Source organism: Salmo trutta, chromosome 37, assembly GCF_901001165.1.
Source record: "Salmo trutta chromosome 37, fSalTru1.1, whole genome shotgun sequence".
Classification (NCBI taxonomy): Eukaryota; Metazoa; Chordata; class Actinopteri; order Salmoniformes; family Salmonidae; genus Salmo; species Salmo trutta.
Genome location: NC_042993.1, coordinates 6,320,123 through 6,338,772, shown reverse-complemented (window position 1 = coordinate 6,338,772; position 18,650 = coordinate 6,320,123). Strand labels below are relative to the sequence as shown.

Here is an 18,650-nt window from a genome sequence, read left to right as displayed (position 1 = left end):
TGTAGCACACACACACAAACAGTAGCTTTTGTCTCTCTCCCATTTCGTCACGTGAGTGCACTCATGTAAAGAATGGCTATTGCGATGGTGAGCAGTGTAATCACCTCTGGAGCATTAAGTAACACTATCTGATGTAGGAGGCGTCTGTGAACCCATTCAGACATCCCTCTCTGTAATGTGGCGATGAACAGACAGGATATTGGCATCCTGATGAAGCAGTACAGCCAAAGTGGGAACATTTGTCCTCCAGGTTCCAGTTTCAAAGGTTTAAGAAATCATTTAGATGTTTCTGAAGGTTTCTGAGAAGCCCTAGTTTATAAAATAGTTGGTGGGACTATCACTAAATGTTTTGATCTCATGATGGTCAGTTATTTCCAGTTCTCTAGGGTCAAGCATTTGTTACCTGTAGTGGTTCATATGAGCAATTACATTATACTTCACTTAGCCTTTAAAATGACAAACTAATGAAGAGGAGAATTATTGTAGCTGCGGAGCACAGAGAAGGTTGAAATGGTAATGTATGCAGCGTGGCATTTCCCAGGTCCACCGTGTGCCCCCGTGGGTCCTCCATTCTGCAAGACAGTCATATGAGAAAAGGCTAACGTTGATTAGCCTCAGGGAAACTATCTCTAACCCGCAGCCTGCACTCTGACTGCCTAATGTGGAGGTGGGAATGTGAAACAATATTCAATTGTATTATGTGATATGAACGCAATCAAACCCAGTGGCCACCAATTGGAAGAGTGAGGAGGAGGAACTGAGGAGAAATGTGGGATGCTAATATGGGCTTGGTTGGTTATTTTGTGTGGGTCACAGACCTATGTTGAGGAAGGGAGAGAAAGATGAGAGACGTGAGAGAATAATATGTCTTTGATTAGTGCGTCTTCTCCAGGGTGAGAGGTTGAGTGAAGCTTCTGGAACACACAGATCTTTTTCAGGCAGACGATCACACGAGGACACACCTCTCGCTCTCACCCTCCCTCTGCATCCTTTCCAGCCAGCGTTGGAGCCTGGTTGGTCCCGCTGGGTTTCAGGGAGATTCCTCTGGGACAGTCGCTTGACATTTTTGGGCCGTCTGAAGTGCTTGCTGTAAAATCAGGTCTCTCTCCCTCCTCATATCAATGTTGGCACCATGGCAACACAACAATGAGGCTGAAGTGTTAGCGAGGCAGAGACATTAAGCTTCGCCACACAGAAGTACTCGGAAAAAGTGTATTTTTAGAGAGCAGCCTTTTAACAGGCTTGTCTGAGAAAATGCAAATGTCTGAGCTACTGTATGTTTGTTGTTAACACGTGTGGTGGAATAACTTCTCTTGTCAAATTAGACTCCTTTCTTTTCCCATAGCTGCTCCTTTCCTCTCTGCCTCTCTTCATCTTAGAGACCCTTCTCCTCCTCTCCTCTCCTTTCTCCCTCTCTTCATCTTAGAGACCCTTCTCCTCCTCTCCTCTCCTTTCTCCCTCTCTTCATCTTAGAGACCCTTCTCCTCCTCTCCTTTCCTCTCTGCCTCTCTTCATCTTAGAGACCCTGCTCCTCCTCTCCTCTCCTCTCTCCCTCTCTTCATCTTAGAGACCCTGCTCCTCCCCTCCTCTCCTTTCTCCCTATCTTCATCTTAGAGACCCTTCTCCTCCTCTCCTTTCCTCTCTGCCTCTCTTCATCCTAGAGACCCTGCTCCTCCTCTCCTCTCCTCTCCTCTCCTCTCCTCTCCTCTCCTCTCCTCTCCTCTCCTCTCCTCTCCTCCTCTCTCCTCTCCTCTCCTCTCCTCTCCTCTCCTCTCCTCTCCTCTCTCCCTCTTAGAGACCCTGCTCCCCCTCTCCACTCCTCTCTCCCTCTCTTCATCTCAGAGACCCTGCTCCCCCTCTCCTCTCTCCCTCTCTTCATCTCAGAGACCCTGATCCCCCTCTCCTCTCCTCTCTCCCTCTCTTCATCTCAGAGACCCTGCTCCCCCTCTCCTCTCTCCCTCTCTTCATCTCAGAGACCCTGATCCCCTTCTCCTCTCCTCTCTCCCTCTCTCCCTCTCCTCATATTAGAGAGCCTACTTCACCTCTCCTCTCCCTTTTTTTCATCTTAGAGACCCTGCCACCTCTCTCCTCTCTTTCCTCTCCTCATCTTAGAGAGCCTGCTCCCCCTCTCCTCTCCCCCTCTTTTCATCTGAGAGAGCCTACTCCCCCTCCTCCCCCCTCTTTTCATCTTAGAGAGTCTGCTTCACTATCCTCTCCACTCTTCCTCTCTTCCTCTCCTCTCCTCTCTTCCTATCCTCCCTTCCTCTCTCCTCTCCTCTCTTCTTCTCTCCTCTTCCTCTTCCTCTTCCTCCACACTCTTCCTCTCTCCTCTCTCCCCTCTCCTCTCTCGTCTCCTTTCTCATCTCTCCTCCTCTCTCCTTTCTCATCTCTCTTCCTCTCTCCTCTCTCCTCCTCTCCTCTCCCCTCCTCTCCTTCTCTCCACCTTTCCTCTCTCCCCTCTCCTCTCTCCTCTCTCCTCCCCACTCTTCTTCCCTCTCCTCTCCTCTCCTCTCCTCTCCTCTCCTCTCCTCTCCTCTCCTCTCCTCTCCTCTCCTCTCCTCTCCTCTCCTCTCCTCTCTCCACTCTTCTTCTCCTCTCCTCTCCTCTCCTCTCCTCTCCTCTCCTCTCCTCTCCTCTCCTCTCCTCTCTTCTCCTCTCCTCTCCTCTCTTCCTCTCTCCACTCTTCCACACTTCCTCTCTCCTCTGTCCTTCTCTCCTCTGTCCTCCTCTCCACTCTCCTCACTTCATTTCTCATCTCTCCTCTCTCCTCTCATCTCTCATCTCTAATCTCTCTTCCTCTCTCCTCTCATCTCTCATCCTCGCTTCCTCTCTTCCTCTCTCCTCTCTCCTCTCCTCTCATCTCTCTCCTCTCATCTCTCATCCTTTCTTCCTCTCCTTTCTTCCTCTCCCCCTTCCTCTTCTCTCTTCCTCTCCCTTCCTCTCTCCTCTCCTCTCCTTTCTCCACTCTTCCTCTCTCTACTTTTCCACTCTTCCTGTCTCCTCTCTCCTCTCCTCTTTCCTGTCTCCTCTCATCTCTCCTCTCATCTCTGCTCTCTCATCTCTCCTCTCTCCTCTCTCCTCTCCTCTCTTCCTCTCTCCACTCTTCCTCCCTTCCTCTCTCCTCTCCTCTCTTCCTCTCTCCTCTCCTCTCTTCTTCTCTCCTCTCCTCTCTTCCTCTCTCCTTTCTTCCTCTCTCCTCTCCTCTCTTCCTCTCTCCTCTCCTCTCTTACTCTCTCCTCTCCACTCCTCCTCTCTTCATCCTCTCTTCATCCTCTCCTCTCCTCTCCTCTCCTCTCCTCTCCTCTCCTCTCCTCTCCTCTCCTCTCCTCTCCTCTCCTCTCCTCTCCTCTCCTCACTCATCTCTCCTCCTCTCTCCTCTCATCTCTCATCTCTCCTCCTCTCTTCCTCTCTTCCTCTCCTCTCTTCTCATCTCTCCTCCTCTCTTCCTCTCCTCTCTTCCTCTCTCCTCTCCATCTTTTCCTCTGTTATCTAATCATGTTCAATCTCCTCTCCTCTCCTCACTCATCTCTCCTCCTCTCTCCTCTCATCTCTCCTCCTCTCTTCCTCTCTTCCTCTCCTCTCTTCTCATCTCTCCTCCTCTCTTCCTCTCTTCCTCTCCTCTCTTCTCATCTCTCCTCCTCTCTTCCTCTCTTCCTCTCCTCTCTTCCTCTCTCCTCTCCATCTTTTCCTCTGTTATCTAATCATGTTCAATCTCCTTTCCTCTCCTCTCCTTTGCTCTAGAGGGTGTAAGTAAAAAGATAGAAGTGCAATCTTTTTAATGCTACGTTCATATACTTCTTCATTAATCTTCTGGCTTTCAACCCGGAGGCTTTGTCCTATTGGTCTCTCTTGTATCTTCTTCCTGACCTGCATAATGGACCTGTTGCTCCAAGGTTTGTTCCCTCCTCTGTGACTCAGCCATAGAGAATATGAATGCAACAGCCTTATAAACTGAGCACCAATAACTTAACCAAACACCTGGAGCAGAATCTGGAAGAATCAACCAGATGTTCAACAGACTCAACAGACTAGATCTCCCCGTCGGTATGTTGGATGAAGTTCTGATAACAGGTGTACATCCTGGCACTGTGGAGTCAGGAGGGGATCTGGTAATGCCTATCTACTCTTTCTGTGCAATGTTGCATTCTGGGTAGGTGCCAGAGCTAGAGAATAAGGCAGATGTTGCTATGGTGACCAGAGAATCTGTCTGGAGCTACTAAATGGGCTAGTGATGTTTTCCACAACCTTTTCACCAGCCCGGTGAGAGAGAGAGAGAGAGAGAGAGAGAGAGAGAGAGAGAGAGAGAGAGAGAGAGAGAGAGAGAGAGAGAGAGAGAGAGAGAGAGAGAGAGAGAGAGAGAGAGAGAGAGAGAGAGAGAGAGAGAGAGAGAGAGAGAGAGAGAGAGAGAGAGAGAGAGAGAGAGAGAGGAGAGAGAGAGAGAGAGAGAGAGAGAGAGAGAGAGAGAGAGAGAGAGAGAGAGAGAGAGAGAGAGAGAGAGAGAGAGAGAGAGAGAGAGAGAGAGAGAGAGAGAGAGAGAGAGAGAGAGAGAGAGAGAGAGAGAGAGAGAGAGAGAGAGAGAGAGAGAGAGAGAGAGAGAGAGAGAGAGAGAGAGAGACTCTGCTCTCAGGGAGAGATGGAGTGCAAAAGGGGGCCCTTTAGAAAATGTGTTTATTTTGTTCAATTAGGTACATTACAATTTTCCCTTTGTTAAATAAATAGTTTGTTTTCAAAGTCAGTGCAGTTGGACAGGTGTGGTCCGATGTCTAATACGCGGTACATTGGATCAAAGGGATTAATTTAAAATTGGGACAAACATTTTCAACAACAAAAAAACATTTCCTTTCTATTGTTGGGAGGATATAGAACACAGAGGGTGGCCTTTACTCTAGCCTTGTGCCACATGTCAGACCTCTAGATTCCCTTCTATAGGAGACACATGGCTCTTACAAGAGACTACCTGTACTCTGACACAAGCTGGCCCATGAAAATGGCACAGGACAAAACAGATAAATGACAGATGACTATACGGTGTTGCCATTGTATTCCACCATCAGGGACCACATGATGTGAGACATAACACAATGAAGCTTGAAAACAGAGCAAGGGACCCAATGTTGGCAGATATTATTTATAGTATGAACACAGCATTGATCCCTTATGATATAAAACTGAAAGGGCAACACAATCGAGTGACACTTTTTTTGAAATGGCCATCACGAATCCAGTAAGTTCAGTCTGACACCCAGAAACAGACTGATACCATCACAGCTACCATTTTGGACACATGAACCCAGATCAATGTAAACTGAGTAGCACCAGAGGGATTCCTTGTCTGGGGGTTTCACAAAACAGACAAATGTGGTTGAGATTCAATTCAAGTGCATTTCTCCCTGAGTAACAGCTTGCTCTCTGTCTGTTTTTCTACTATAGATCCTTCTATTGTTGTCTGTCTTACTGCCTGTTAGATCCTTCTATTGTTGTCTGTCTTACTGCCTGTAAGGTCCTTCTATTGTTCTCTGTCTTACTGCCTGTTAGGTCCTTCTATTGTTGTCTGTCTTACTGCCTGTTAGGTCCTTCTAGTGTTCTCTGTCTTACTGCCTGTTAGGTCCTTCTAGTGTTCTCTGTCTTACTGCCTGTTAGGTCCTTCTATTGTTGTCTGTCTTACTGCCTTTTAGGTTCTTCTATTGTTCTCTGTCTTACTGCCTGTTAGGTCCTTCTATTGTTCTCTGTCTTACTGCCTTTTAGGTTCTTCTATTGTTCTCTGTCTTACTGCCTGTTAGGTCCTTCTATTGTTCTCTGTCTTACTGCCTTTTAGGTTCTTCTATTGTTCTCTGTCTTACTGCCTGTTAGGTCCTTCTATTGTTCTCTGTCTTACTGCCTTTTAGGTCCTTCTATTGTTCTCTGTCTTACTGCCTGTTAGATCTTTCTATTGTTCTCTGTCTTACTGCCTTTTAGGTTCTTCTATTGTTCTCTGTCTTACTGCCTGTTAGGTCCTTCTATTGTTGTCTGTCTTACTGCCTGTTAGGTCCTTCTATTGTTGTCTGTCTTACTGCCTGTTAGGTCCTTCTATTGTTCTCTGTCTTACTGCCTTTTAGGTTCTTCTATTGTTCTCTGTCTTACTGCCTGTTAGGTCCTTCTATTGTTGTCTGTCTTACTGCCTGTTAGGTCTTTCTATTGTTCTCTGTCTTACTGCCTGTTAGGTCCTTCTATTGTTCTCTGTCTTACTGCCTGTTAGGTCCTTCTATTGTTCTCTGTCTTACTGCCTGTTAGGTTCTTCTATTGTTCTCTGTCTTACTGCCTGTGAGGTGTGTTAGTCTGGCACTAGATCTCAATACTTCTACTTAACAGCCAGATGGCACTGCCAAGAAAGACCTCCCAGCAGCCAATTAAAGCCTGCCTGAAGCTAAATTGCTGAATCAAAACAAATGCAACATTGAAATATCAATATTTCTGCATTGTAATACATTGTGTCCCTCTGAGGGAGGACAATATATTTTTTTATGAGCATGGCCTTATTTCTATTGTAGCATATTGGATTTTATTTTGTTGTTATTCTGTCTCTCACTGTTCAAATAAACCTACCATTAAAATTATAGACTGATCATTTCTTTGTCAGTGGTCAAACGTACAAAATCAGCAGGGGATCAAATACTTTTTTCCCTCACTGTATATTGGTTACTGACTACCCTGACAAGTTGCATATCGCGGGGGCTATTCGATGCTAATGCAGAATGCCACAGGATGTTTTTGTGTTGGTCAAGGGCAGTCAAGTCTGGGGTGAACCAAGGGCTACAGTGGGGCAAAAAAGTATTTAGTCAGCCACCAATTGTGCAAGTTCTCCCACTTAAAAAGATGAGAAAAAAATCCAGAAAATCACATTGTAGGATTTTTTATGAATTTATTTGCAAATGATGATGGAAAATAAGTATTTGGTCAATAACAAAAGTTTATCTCAATACTTTGTTATATACCCTTTGTTGGCAATGACACAGGTCAAACGTTTTCTGTAAGTCTTCACAAGGTTTTCACACACTGTTGCTGGTATTTTGGCCCATTCCTCCATGCAGATCTCCTCTAGAGCAGTGATGTTTTGGGCCTGTCGCTGGGTAACACGGACTTTCAACTCCCTCCAAAGAGTTTCTATGGGGTTGAGATCTGGAGACTGGCTAGGCCACTCCAGGACCTTGAAATGCTTCTTACGAAGCCACTCCTTCGTTGCCCGGGCGGTGTGTTTGGGATCATTGTCATGCTGAAAGACCCAGCCATGTTTCATCTTCAATGCCCTTGCTGATGGAAGGAGGTTTTCACTCAAAATCTCATGATACATGGCCCCATTCATTCTTTCCTTTACACGGATCAGTCGTCCTGGGCCCTTTGCAGAAAAACAGCCCCAAAGCATGATGTTTCCACCCCCATGCTTCACAGTAGGTATGGTGTTCTTTGGATGCAACTCAGCATTCTTTGTCCTCCAAACACGACGAGTTGAGTTTTTACCAAAAAGTTATATTCTGGTTTCATCTGACCATATGACATTCTCCCAATCCTCTTCTGGATCTTCCAAATGCTCTCTAGCAAACTTCAGACGGGCCTGGACATGTACTGGCTTAAGCAGGGGGACACGTCTGGCACTGCAGGATTTGAGTCCCTGGCTGCGTAGTGTGTTACTGATGGTAGGCTTTGTTACTTTGGTCCCAGCTCTCTGCAGGTCATTCACTAGTTCCCCCCGTGTGGTTCTGGGATTTTTGCTCACTGTTCTTGTGATCATTTTGACCCCACGGGGTGAGATCTTGCGTGGATCCCCAGATCGAGGGAGATTATCAGTGGTCTTGTATGTCTTCCATTTCCTAATAATTGCTCCCACAGTTGATTTCTTCAAACCAAGCTGCTTACCTATTGCAGATTCAGTCTTCCCAGCCTGGTGCAGGTCTACAATTTTGTTTCTGGTGTCCTTTGACAGCTCTTTGGTCTTGGCCATAGTGGAGTTTGGAGTGTGACTGTTTGAGGTTGTGGACAGGTGTCTTTTATACTGATAACAAGTTCAAACAGGTGCCATTAATAAAGGTAACGAGTGGAGGACAGAGGAGCCTCCTAAATAAGAAGCTACAGGTCTGTGAGAGCCAGAAATCTTGCTTGTTTGTAGGTGACCAAATACTTATTTTCCACCGTAATTTGCAAATAAATTCATAAAAAATCCTACAATGGGATTTTCTGGATTTTTTTTCTCATTTTGTCTGTCATAGTTGATGTGTACCTGTGATGGAAATTACAGGCCTCTCTCATCTTTTTAAGTGGGAGAACTTGCACAATTGGTGGCTGACTAAATACTTTTTTGCCCCACTGTATATCTGTTCTTAGTTCTACATTATTTGAATGGGGCATGCTTATTTAAGATGTAGAGGAAAGCACTTTTGAAGAGCAACCAGGCATCCTCTACTGAGGGGATGCTGGGGGCTGCAGGGCCTGGGTTAACCTCTACATCACCAGAGGAACAGAGGAGGAGTAGGATAAGAGTACGGCTAAAGGCTAAAAGAACTGGTCGTCTAGTGCGTTCGGAACAGAGAGTAAAAGGAGCAGGTTTCTGGGCGCAGAAGAATATATTCAAGGCATAATGTACAGACAAGGGTATGGTAGGATGTGAGTACAGTGGAGGTAAGCCTTGGAATTGAGTGATGATGAGAGAGGTTTTGTCTCGAGGCACCATTTAAGCCATTTGCGGTCTCCGCATGTGTGGGGATGGAACATAAGGGCTAGCTAAGGCATATTGAGCAGGGCTGGAGGCTCTACAGTGAAATAAGACAAAAATTACTCACCAAAACATCAATAGACATGGCATATTGACATTAGGGAGAGGCATGTGTAGCCGAGTGATCATAGGGTCCAGTGAGTAGCTAGGCAAGCTGGAGGCACGGCGATTCAGACAGCTAGCATGCCGGGGCTAGCAGCAGGCTAGCAGATGGGCCTCAGGGGGACGTCGCAACGTGAGAGCCTGTTGAAACCCCCTCGGTTACGTCGGTAGACCAGTCGTGATGGATCGGCGGGGTTCCATGTCGGCAGCAAACGGTCCAGGCCAATTGGCAAAAGAGGTAATTGAAGCCAGGAATTGATTAACCCAGGCCCTGCAGCCCCCTCTTGTGATGTAGAGGATCTCTTTGGCTAGCCGGGAGATGGGCAATGTTCAAGGCTAGCTCCAGGCTAACTGGTGCTTGCTTCGGGACAAAGACGTTAGCCAGGAGTAGCCCCTCGGATGGCAGCTTGCTAGCTGAGATGATCCGGAGTAAAGGTTCGGAGCTTGAGGTAGGAATCCGGAGATGTGGTAGGGAAAAGCAGTCCGATATGCTCTGGGTAGATATCGCGCTGTGCAGGCTGGCAGGAGTTGACCGGGTTGAGGCTGGCAGTCCGAGTTAACGGTGATGACCGCTAGCAGTGGCTAACTGACTGCTAGCTAGTAGCTAGTTAGCTGGCTAGCTCCTGAAGGGGTTCCTGTTCTAAAGTGTAAAAAATAGCAGATCCATACCACATTGGGTGAGGCGGGTTGCAGGAGAGTATGTTCAGTCCGTAGATGGAAAATGAGATTGAAAATGTTTAAAATATATACGAAAAGAAAAACGATATATACAAATGACAGGACAAGACAATCAAAACAGACATCCCACTGCTACGCCATCTTGGATTTTAGAGCGGGAGGGTGAGAAGTTAATGCTGCAAGAGCTCTAATAGGTTAGAGGACATTCTCCGGAAGTTGTCATTAAAACTGTATAACTCTATAGAAGGGGGTGAAAACCAGGAGCCTCCTAGGTTTTGTATTGGAGTCAATGTATACAAAGGAGGACGGAAGCTAGATGTCCTCGGTCTACACCATGGTGCTACCCTACAGAGTGCTGTTGTGGCTACTGTAGACCTTCATTGCAAAACAGTGTATTTTAATCAATTATTTGGTGACGTGAATATATTTAGTTTAGTTTTATCTTAAAGTGATAACCTTTAAGATGTTTCACTATTTTATTTATTTCTGAAATTCAATGAGGATGATGGTCTTCCCCTTCCTCCTGTGAGGAGCCTCCAATGGAATAAACCCACTGGGCACACACTCATTCTCTCTCTCTCTCTCTCTCTCTCTCTCTTTCTCTCTCTCTCTCTCTCTCTCTCTCTCTCTCTCTCTCTCTCTCTCTCTCTCTCTCTCTCTCTGCAGGTTGACAGGACAGAGGTTATCCGTAGCTCTATAAGCCCCACCTTTTCTAAAGTCTTCACCGTGGACTTCTACTTTGAGGAGGTACAGCGGCTACGTTACGAGCTCTATGACATCAGCAGCAATCACAACGGCATCAAGGAGGCTGACTTTCTGGGGGCCATGGAGTGCACACTGGGACAGGTGTGTTCTCACGGCAACGCCACACAAGCTCCGACACGCTATCTCTGACACAATGCTAAGTGCTAATGCTGGACCGAGCTGAACTTAGAGACCATTAAAAGTAGTTAGCAGAGGCTTTTTAGTAGACCCAGTGAGACTGTTTACTCAAGAAAGACAACACCTCCCTCTCACCCTCCCTCTCTGCACGGGTCATTTCCTGTAACGTAAAAAACAAGCGAGTTAAGTGGTTTAGTGGCAGTTGGTCGGGCAGTGTAGCGTGTTTTTACATCAACCCTTTTCACCTGCAAAAGGGAGCTCTCTCTCTCTGTAATGTGTGCATACAGTCAGCCTCCAGTAAAATGACATGCCGCGTGCAAATAATGAAAAGGCACGTAATGAAATAATCCCCCAGACTTTCATTAAGAGTGTTTTGCTACATGCAGCTGTCGGCTGAAACAGTTGGCGTCCGGTACGCCAGCGGGCCTGGAATGTTTGAGCCTTCTGAGCCTCTCTCTGGTATTATTGTGTGTCTATGCCAACAGCAAATGATTCTTCCCCACCACTGCTGACACATGGTTCATAGGCCCTGCTATCTTCATCTAGTTGTACTGAGGAATTCTCCAGAAACTAATTTCATGTGTTATGAATTCCAATATTTAGTTTGAGTTTGATCCAAGTTTCAAAGTATCACTCTCTGTCTCCCTCTCTCCCCCTTCTCTCTCTCTCTCTCTCTCTCTCTCTCTCTGTCTTTTCCCTCTAACTCCTGGGAGATCTTCATATGGATGAGCTGTTCATTTTGTTCCACTCTGTTGTGTCTACAAGGAGACGGTGGGACTGTGGGTACATCTCAATGCAAATAAGAGGCATAATTTAGAAACACCTTATATTGTGAACAGGATTCACCAAGGGGTTGTACTGTATTTCTACAGTTTTACTTCATATTTTATTCTCAGAATCATCCAATAGGCCTACTGTACCATGCAACCATTCCAGCATTGACAATTTACTGAGAGGGCTTTGAACCTTTACAAAGACTCTCATATTGCATCTTACTTGCATAATGTGGAAAGCCTCACAGCATCCAATTATTTTATGGCATCTTTCCAGCATATTTTTATGGCAAAACTTCTCTTCAGAACTCCCCAACCTCACCCTATACAACCACACTCTCTCTTACTTCAGACATTTGTGCAAAACTCTTCATTTCTTTATTTTTTACTGTGCCGGTGATTCCCTCGTCCCAGTTTTCCCGTCTGGTTCTCCTGAGTTGCTGTGTTGTTGATGTGAGGCATCGAGTCAGGGGACTCTCACCTCTTATCTCTCTCCAAACAGATTGTGTCCCAGAGGAAGCTCACCAAACCACTGCTCAAACAGGGCAGCACAGTGAGCAAGTCCTTCATCATGGTAAGGCCCCTCTCTGTCACTTAGCTCCGTCTCTCTCTAGCGTTCTCTCTCTCCCTCTCTCTCCAGCTTTCTCTGTCTGTCTGTCTGTCTGTCTGTCTGTCTGTCTGTCTGTCTGTCTGTCTGTCTGTCTGTCTGTCTGTCTGTCTGTCTGTCTGTCTGTCTGTCTGTCTCTGTCTGTCTGTCTGTCTAAAGCACAGCAAAGGTAACTGAACTTAATGACTATCGCCCCATAGCACTCACTTCTGTCATCACGAAGTGCTTTGAGAGACTAGTCAAGGATCATATCACCTCTACCTTACCTACCACCCTAGAGCCACTTCAATTTGCTTACCGCCCCAATAGATCCACAGATGATGCAATCGCCATTACTCTGCTCACTGCCCTATCCAATCTGGACAAGAGGAATACCTATGTAAGAATGCTGTTTATTGACTACAGCTCAGCATTCAACACCATAGTACTCTCCAAGCTCGTCATTAAGCTTGAGGCCCTGGGTCTGAAACCCGTCCTGTGGAACTGGGTCCTGGACCTCCTGACAGGCCGCCCCCAGGTGGTGAAGGTAGGAGACATCACCTCCACTCTGTTGATCCTCAACAAGGGTGAGTGCATGCTCAGCCCCCTCCTGTACTCCCTGTTCACCCATGACTGCGTGGTCAAGCACGCATCCAACTCAATCATCAAGTTTGTAGACAACACAACACTAGTAGGCTTAATTACCAACGATGACGAGACAGCCTACAGGGAGGAGGTGTGGACTATAGGAGTGTGGTGCCTGGAAAACAACCTCACACTCAAAGTCAACAAAACAAAGGAGATGATCATGGACTTCAGGAAACAGCAGAGGGTTCACCACCCTATCTACATCGATGGGACCGCAGTGGAGAAGGTGGAAAGCTTCAAGTTCCTTGGCGTACACATCATTGACAAACTGAAATGGACCACCCACACAGACAATGTGGTGAAGAAGGCGCAACAGAGCCTCTTCAACCTGAGGAGGCTAAAGAAATTTGTCTTGTCACCTAAAACCCTCACAAACTTTTACAGATGCACAATTGAAAGCATCCAGTCGGGCTGTATCAACGATTGGTATGGCAACTGCACCACCTGCAACCGCAAGGCTCTCCAGAGGGTGGTGCGGTCTGCCCAACGCATTACCGGGAGCAAACTACCCGCCCTCCAGGACACCTATGGCACCCGATGTCACAGGAAGGCCAAAAAGATAATCAAGGACATCAACCACCCGAGCCACTGCCTGTTCACCACGTTATCATTCAGAAGGCGAGGTCAGTACAGGTGCATCAAAGCTGGGACCGAGAGACTGAAAAACAGCTTCTGTCTCAAGGCCATCAGACTGTTAAACAGCCATCACTAGCACATTAGAGGCTGCTGCCTATAGTTATAGACTAGAAATCACTGGCCACTTTAAGGAATGGAACACTAATAATGTTTAAATATCTGGCATTACTCATCTCATATGTATCTACTGTATTCTATACTATTCTACAGTATCTTAGTCCCTTAATAATGTTTACATATCTGGCATGACTGATCTCATATGTATATACTGTTTTCTATACTATTCTACTGTATCTTAGTCCATTCCACTCTGACATCGTCTGTATGTATATAGTCTTAATTCATTCCATTTGTGTGTATTGGGTATATGTTGTGTAATTTGTTATATATTACTTGTTAGATATTACTGCACTATCGGAGCTAGAAGCACAAGCATTTCGCTGCACCCGCAATAACATCTGCTAATCAGGTGTATGTGACCAATACAATTTGATTTGATTTGATTTGGGCAGCCTACCACCTAATCTCCAGTCAAAAGTGACCAGGCAAACTTTAATTCAGATACTGGAGTTCTTTTTTACACTTTCTGAGTTTGGTGTAGAGTAGCATCTGAACTTAACAAATAGATATGCATGCATGTGTCTGTTTGAGATGAACATACGTATTGTTTTGTTTCTGAAGCACATTGCCTGTTTGCTTATGCATGGAAAATAACCTCTTTCAAAAAAGGCATCAAGGCATTCTCAATAGTGTATATCATATTATATTGGGCCACACGCACGCACGCACACACGCACACACGCACACACAATAGTACTATATAAAGAGAGAACTAAATAGAGAGGTATCTCAAGGTCATTATGAAAAACGAGCTCCCAGCAGAAGGAAACTAACATCAGTGTCAATAGGACTTATATTAGACCAGATGAGGAGTGGTTCCACAGTATTTCATATCTGAACAGTTGACAAATAAATATGAATCCGGAGGCAGATACCGAACAATGCAAGCCATTTATGAACTCAAAGTATGAAAGACAATATGCCTATCATGCGTTTCACAACAACGATTACAAGTTCACTATTTTATTCATAAACAGACTTTTTTCTGGTTTCTGGTTTTAACCAGGGTGTGTGTGAATATTAGAACCAGGGTGTGTGTGAATATTACAACCAGGTGTGTGTGAATATTAAAACCAGGTGTGTGTGATAATTAGAACCAGGGTGCGTGTGAATATTATAACCAGGTGTGTGTGAATGTTAGAACCAGGTGTGTTTGAATATTATAACCAGGTGTGTGTGTGAATATTATAACCAGGGTGTGTGTGAATATTAGAACCAGGGTGTGTGTGAATATTAGAACCAGGGTGTGTGTGAATATTATAACCAGGTGTGTGTGAATATTAGAACCAGGTGTGGGTGAATATTAGAACCAGGTGTGGGTGAATATTAGAACCAGGTGTGGGTGAATATTAGAACCAGGTGTGTGTGAATATTATAACCAGGTGTGTGTGAATATTAGAACCAGGTGTGGGTGAATATTAGAACCAGGTGTGTGTGAATATTAGAACCAGGTGTGTGTGAATATTAGAACCAGGGTGCGTGTGAATATTAGAACCAGGGTGCGTGTGAATATTAGAACCAGGTGTGTGTGAATATTAGAACCAGGTGTGTGTGAATATTAGAACCAGGGTGTGTGTGAATATTAGAACCAGGGTGTGTGAGAATATTAGAACCAGGTGTGTGTGAATATTAGAACCAGGTGTGTGTGAATATTAGAACCAGGGTGTGTGTGAATATTAGAACCAGGTGTGTTTGAATATTAGAACCAGGTGTGTGTGAATGTTAGAACCAGGTGCGTGTGAATATTAGAAGCAGGTGCGTGTGAATCTTAGAACCAGGTGTGTGAATATTAGAACCAGGTGTGTGGGAATATTAGAACCAGGTGTGTGTGAATATTAGCAGCAGCAGGTGCATGTGAATATTAGAACCAGGTGTGTGTGAATATTAGAACCAGGTGTGTGTGAATATTACAACCAGGTGTGTGTGAATATTAGAACCAGGTGTGTGTGAATATTAGAACCAGGTGTGTGTGAATATTAGAACCAGGTGTGTGTGAATATTAGAACCAGGTGTGTGTGAATATTACAACCAGGTGTGTGTGAATATTAGAACCAGGTGTGTGTGAATATTAGAACCAGGTTTGTGTGAATATTAGAACCAGGGTGCGTGTGAATATTAGAACCAGGTGTGTGTGAATATTAGAACCAGGTGTGTGTGAATATTAGAACCAGGTGTGTGTGAATATTAGAACCAGGTGTGTGTGAATATTAGAACCAGGTGTGTTTGAATATTAGAACCAGGTGTGGGTGAATATTAGAACCAGGTGTGTGTGAATATTAGAACCAGGTTTGTGTGAATATTAGAACCAGGGTGTGTGTGAATATTAGAACCAGGTGTGTGTGAATATTAGAACCAGGGTGTTTGTGAATATTAGCAGCAGCAGGTGTGTGTGAATATTAGAACCAGGTGTGTGTGAATATTAGAACCAGGTGTGTGTGAATATTAGAACCAGGGTGTGTGTGAATATTAGAACCAGGGTGTGTGTGAATATTACAACCAGGTGTGTTTGAATATTAGAACCAGGGAGTGTGTGAATATTAGAACCAGGTGTGTGTGAATATTAGAACCAGGTGCGTGTGAATATTAGAACCAGGGTGTGTGTGAATATTAGAACCAGGTGTGTGTGAATATTAGAACCAGGTGTGTGTGAATATTAGAACCAGGTGTGTGTGAATATTAGAACCAGGTGTGTGTGAATATTAGAACCAGGTGTGTGAATATTAGAACCAGGTGTGTGTGAATATTAGCAGCAGGTGCGTGTGAATATTAGAACCAGGTGCGTGGGAATATTAGAACCAGGGTGTGTGTGAATATTAGAACCAGGTGTGTGTGAATATTAGAACCAGGTGTGTGTGAATATTAGAACCAGGTGTGTGTGAATATTAGAACCAGGTGTGTGAATATTAGAACCAGGTGTGTGTGAATATTAGAACCAGGTGTGTGTGAATATTAGCAGCAGGTGCGTGTGAATATTAGAACCAGGTGTGTGTGAATATTAGAACCAGGTGTGTGTGAATATTAGAACCAGGGTGTGTGTGAATATTAGAACCAGGTGTGTGTGAATATGACAACCAGGTGTGTTTGAATATTAGAACCAGGGTGTGTGTGAATATTAGAACCAGGTGTGTGTGAATTTTACAACCAGGGTGTGTGTGAATATTAGAACCAGGTGTGTGTGAATATTAGAACCAGGTGTGTGTGAATATTAGAACAAGGTGTGTGTGAATATTAGAACCAGGTGTGTTTGAATATTAGAACCAGGCATGTGTGAATATTAGAACCAGGTGTGTGTGAATATTAGAACAAGGTGTGTGTGAATATTACAACAAGATGTGTGTGAATATTAGAACAAGGTGTGTGTGAATATTAGAACCAGGTGTGTGTGAATATTACAACCAGGTGTGTGTGAATATTAGAACCAGGTGTGTGTGAATATTAGAACCAGGTTTGTGTGAATATTAGAACCAGGGTGCGTGTGAATATTACAACCAGGTGTGTGTGAATATTAGAACCAGGTGTGTGTGAATATTAGAACAAGGTGTGTGTGAATATTAGAACCAGGTGTGTGTGAATATTAGAACCAGGTGTGTGTGAATATTAGAACCAGGTGTGGGTGAATATTAGAACCAGGTTGTGTGTGAATATTAGCAGCAGCAGGTGTGTGTGAATATTAGAACCAGGTGTGTGTGAATATTAGAACCAGGTGTGTGTGAATATTAGAACCAGGGTGTGTGTGAATATTAGAACCAGGGTGTGTGTGAATATTACAACCAGGTGTGTTTGAATATTAGAACCAGGGAGTGTGTGAATATTAGAACCAGGTGTGTGTGAATATTAGAACCAGGTGCGTGTGAATATTAGAACCAGGGTATGTGTGAATATTAGAACCAGGGTGTGTGTGAATATTAGAACCAGGGAGTGTGTGAATATTAGAACCAGGGTGTGTGTGAATATTAGAACCAGGTGTGTGTGAATATTAGAACCAGGTGTGTGTGAATATTAGAACCAGGTGTGTGTGAATATTAGAACCAGGTGTGTGTGAATATTAGAACCAGGTGTGTGAATATTAGAACCAGGTGTGTGTGAATATTAGAACCAGGTGTGTGTGAATATTAGCAGCAGGTGCGTGTGAATGTTAGAACCAGGTGTGTGTGAATATTAGAACCAGGTGTGTGTGAATTTTACAACCAGGGTGTGTGTGAATATTAGAACCAGGTGTGTGTGAATATTAGAACCAGGTGTGTGTGAATATTAGAACAAGGTGTGTGTGAATATTAGAACCAGGTGTGTTTGAATATTAGAACCAGGCATGTGTGAATATTAGAACCAGGTGTGTGTGAATATTAGAACAAGGTGTGTGTGAATATTACAACAAGATGTGTGTGAATATTAGAACAAGGTGTGTGTGAATATTAGAACCAGGGAGTGTGTGAATATTAGAACCAGGTGTGTGTGAATATTAGAACCAGGTGTGTGTGAATATTAGAACCAGGCATGAGTGAATATTAGAACAAGGTGTGTGTGAATATTAGAACAAGGTGTGTGTGAATATTACAACAAGGTGTGTGTGAATATTACAACAAGGTGTGTGTGAATATTAGAACCAGGGAGTGTGTGAATATTAGAACCAGGTGTGTATGAATATTAGAACCAGGTGTGTGTGAATATTAGAACCAGGTGTTTGTGAATATTAGAACAAGGTGTGTGTGAATTTTAGAACAAAGTGTGTGTGAATATTAGAACAAGGTGTGTGTGAATATTAGAACCAGGTGTGTGTGAATATTAGAACGAGGTGTCTGTGAATATTAGAACAAGGTGTGTGTGAATATTAGAACAAGGTGTGTGTGAATATTAGAACAAGTTGTGTGTGAATATTACAACAAGGTGTGTGTGAATATTAGAACCAGGTGTGTGTGAATATTAGAACCAGGTGTTTGTGAATATTAGAACAAGGTGTGTGTGAATATTAGAACAAGGTGTGTGTGAATATTAGAACAAGGTGTGTGTGAATATTAGAACCAGGTGTGTGTGAATATTAGAACAAGGTGTGTGTGAATATTAGAACAAGGTGTGTGTGAATATTAGAACAAGGTGTGTGTTATGTACCTGCAGGTCACCGCCGAGGAGCTGACAGGGAATGATGACTATGTGGAACTTTCTTTCAGTGCCAGGAAACTTGACGACAAGGTAAGGTTGCAACGCTACAGAAAATGTTTAATTTGTGCTCGTTAATTTATTATGAATGCATTACATTATTGTATATCCTCTAATTAACCATGGCATCAACTGGTCTCAGAACAGTGATTATACACACAGAGCTATGCTTCAAGGGGAAAATCCCACCAGAGGAATAATTACAACAGAAACACATTAGATACAGAGAACCTATCCCTCCCCAATGAGGATATTTGATCCATCCAACTCCCCATCTCTGTCTCTCCTGCTGTGTTTGTGGCTCTGGCTCACACACACAACACACACA

The 18,650-nt window shown here is 44.3% G+C and overlaps 1 protein-coding gene across 3 annotated transcripts in view; it reads left to right on the top strand.

Annotated features, from left to right (window-relative positions):
* LOC115176512 (copine-4) overlaps window positions 1–18,650 on the top strand; it is a 94,408-nt gene that overhangs the window by 32,460 nt on the left and 43,298 nt on the right. For all 3 annotated transcript variants that reach the window (XM_029736542.1, XM_029736543.1, XM_029736541.1), the window contains exons 3-5: window positions 10,190–10,369; window positions 11,681–11,752; window positions 18,281–18,355. In XM_029736542.1, the coding sequence (XP_029592402.1) occupies window positions 10,190–10,369; window positions 11,681–11,752; window positions 18,281–18,355 (327 nt within the window). The remainder of the gene's footprint in view (window positions 1–10,189; window positions 10,370–11,680; window positions 11,753–18,280; window positions 18,356–18,650) is intronic.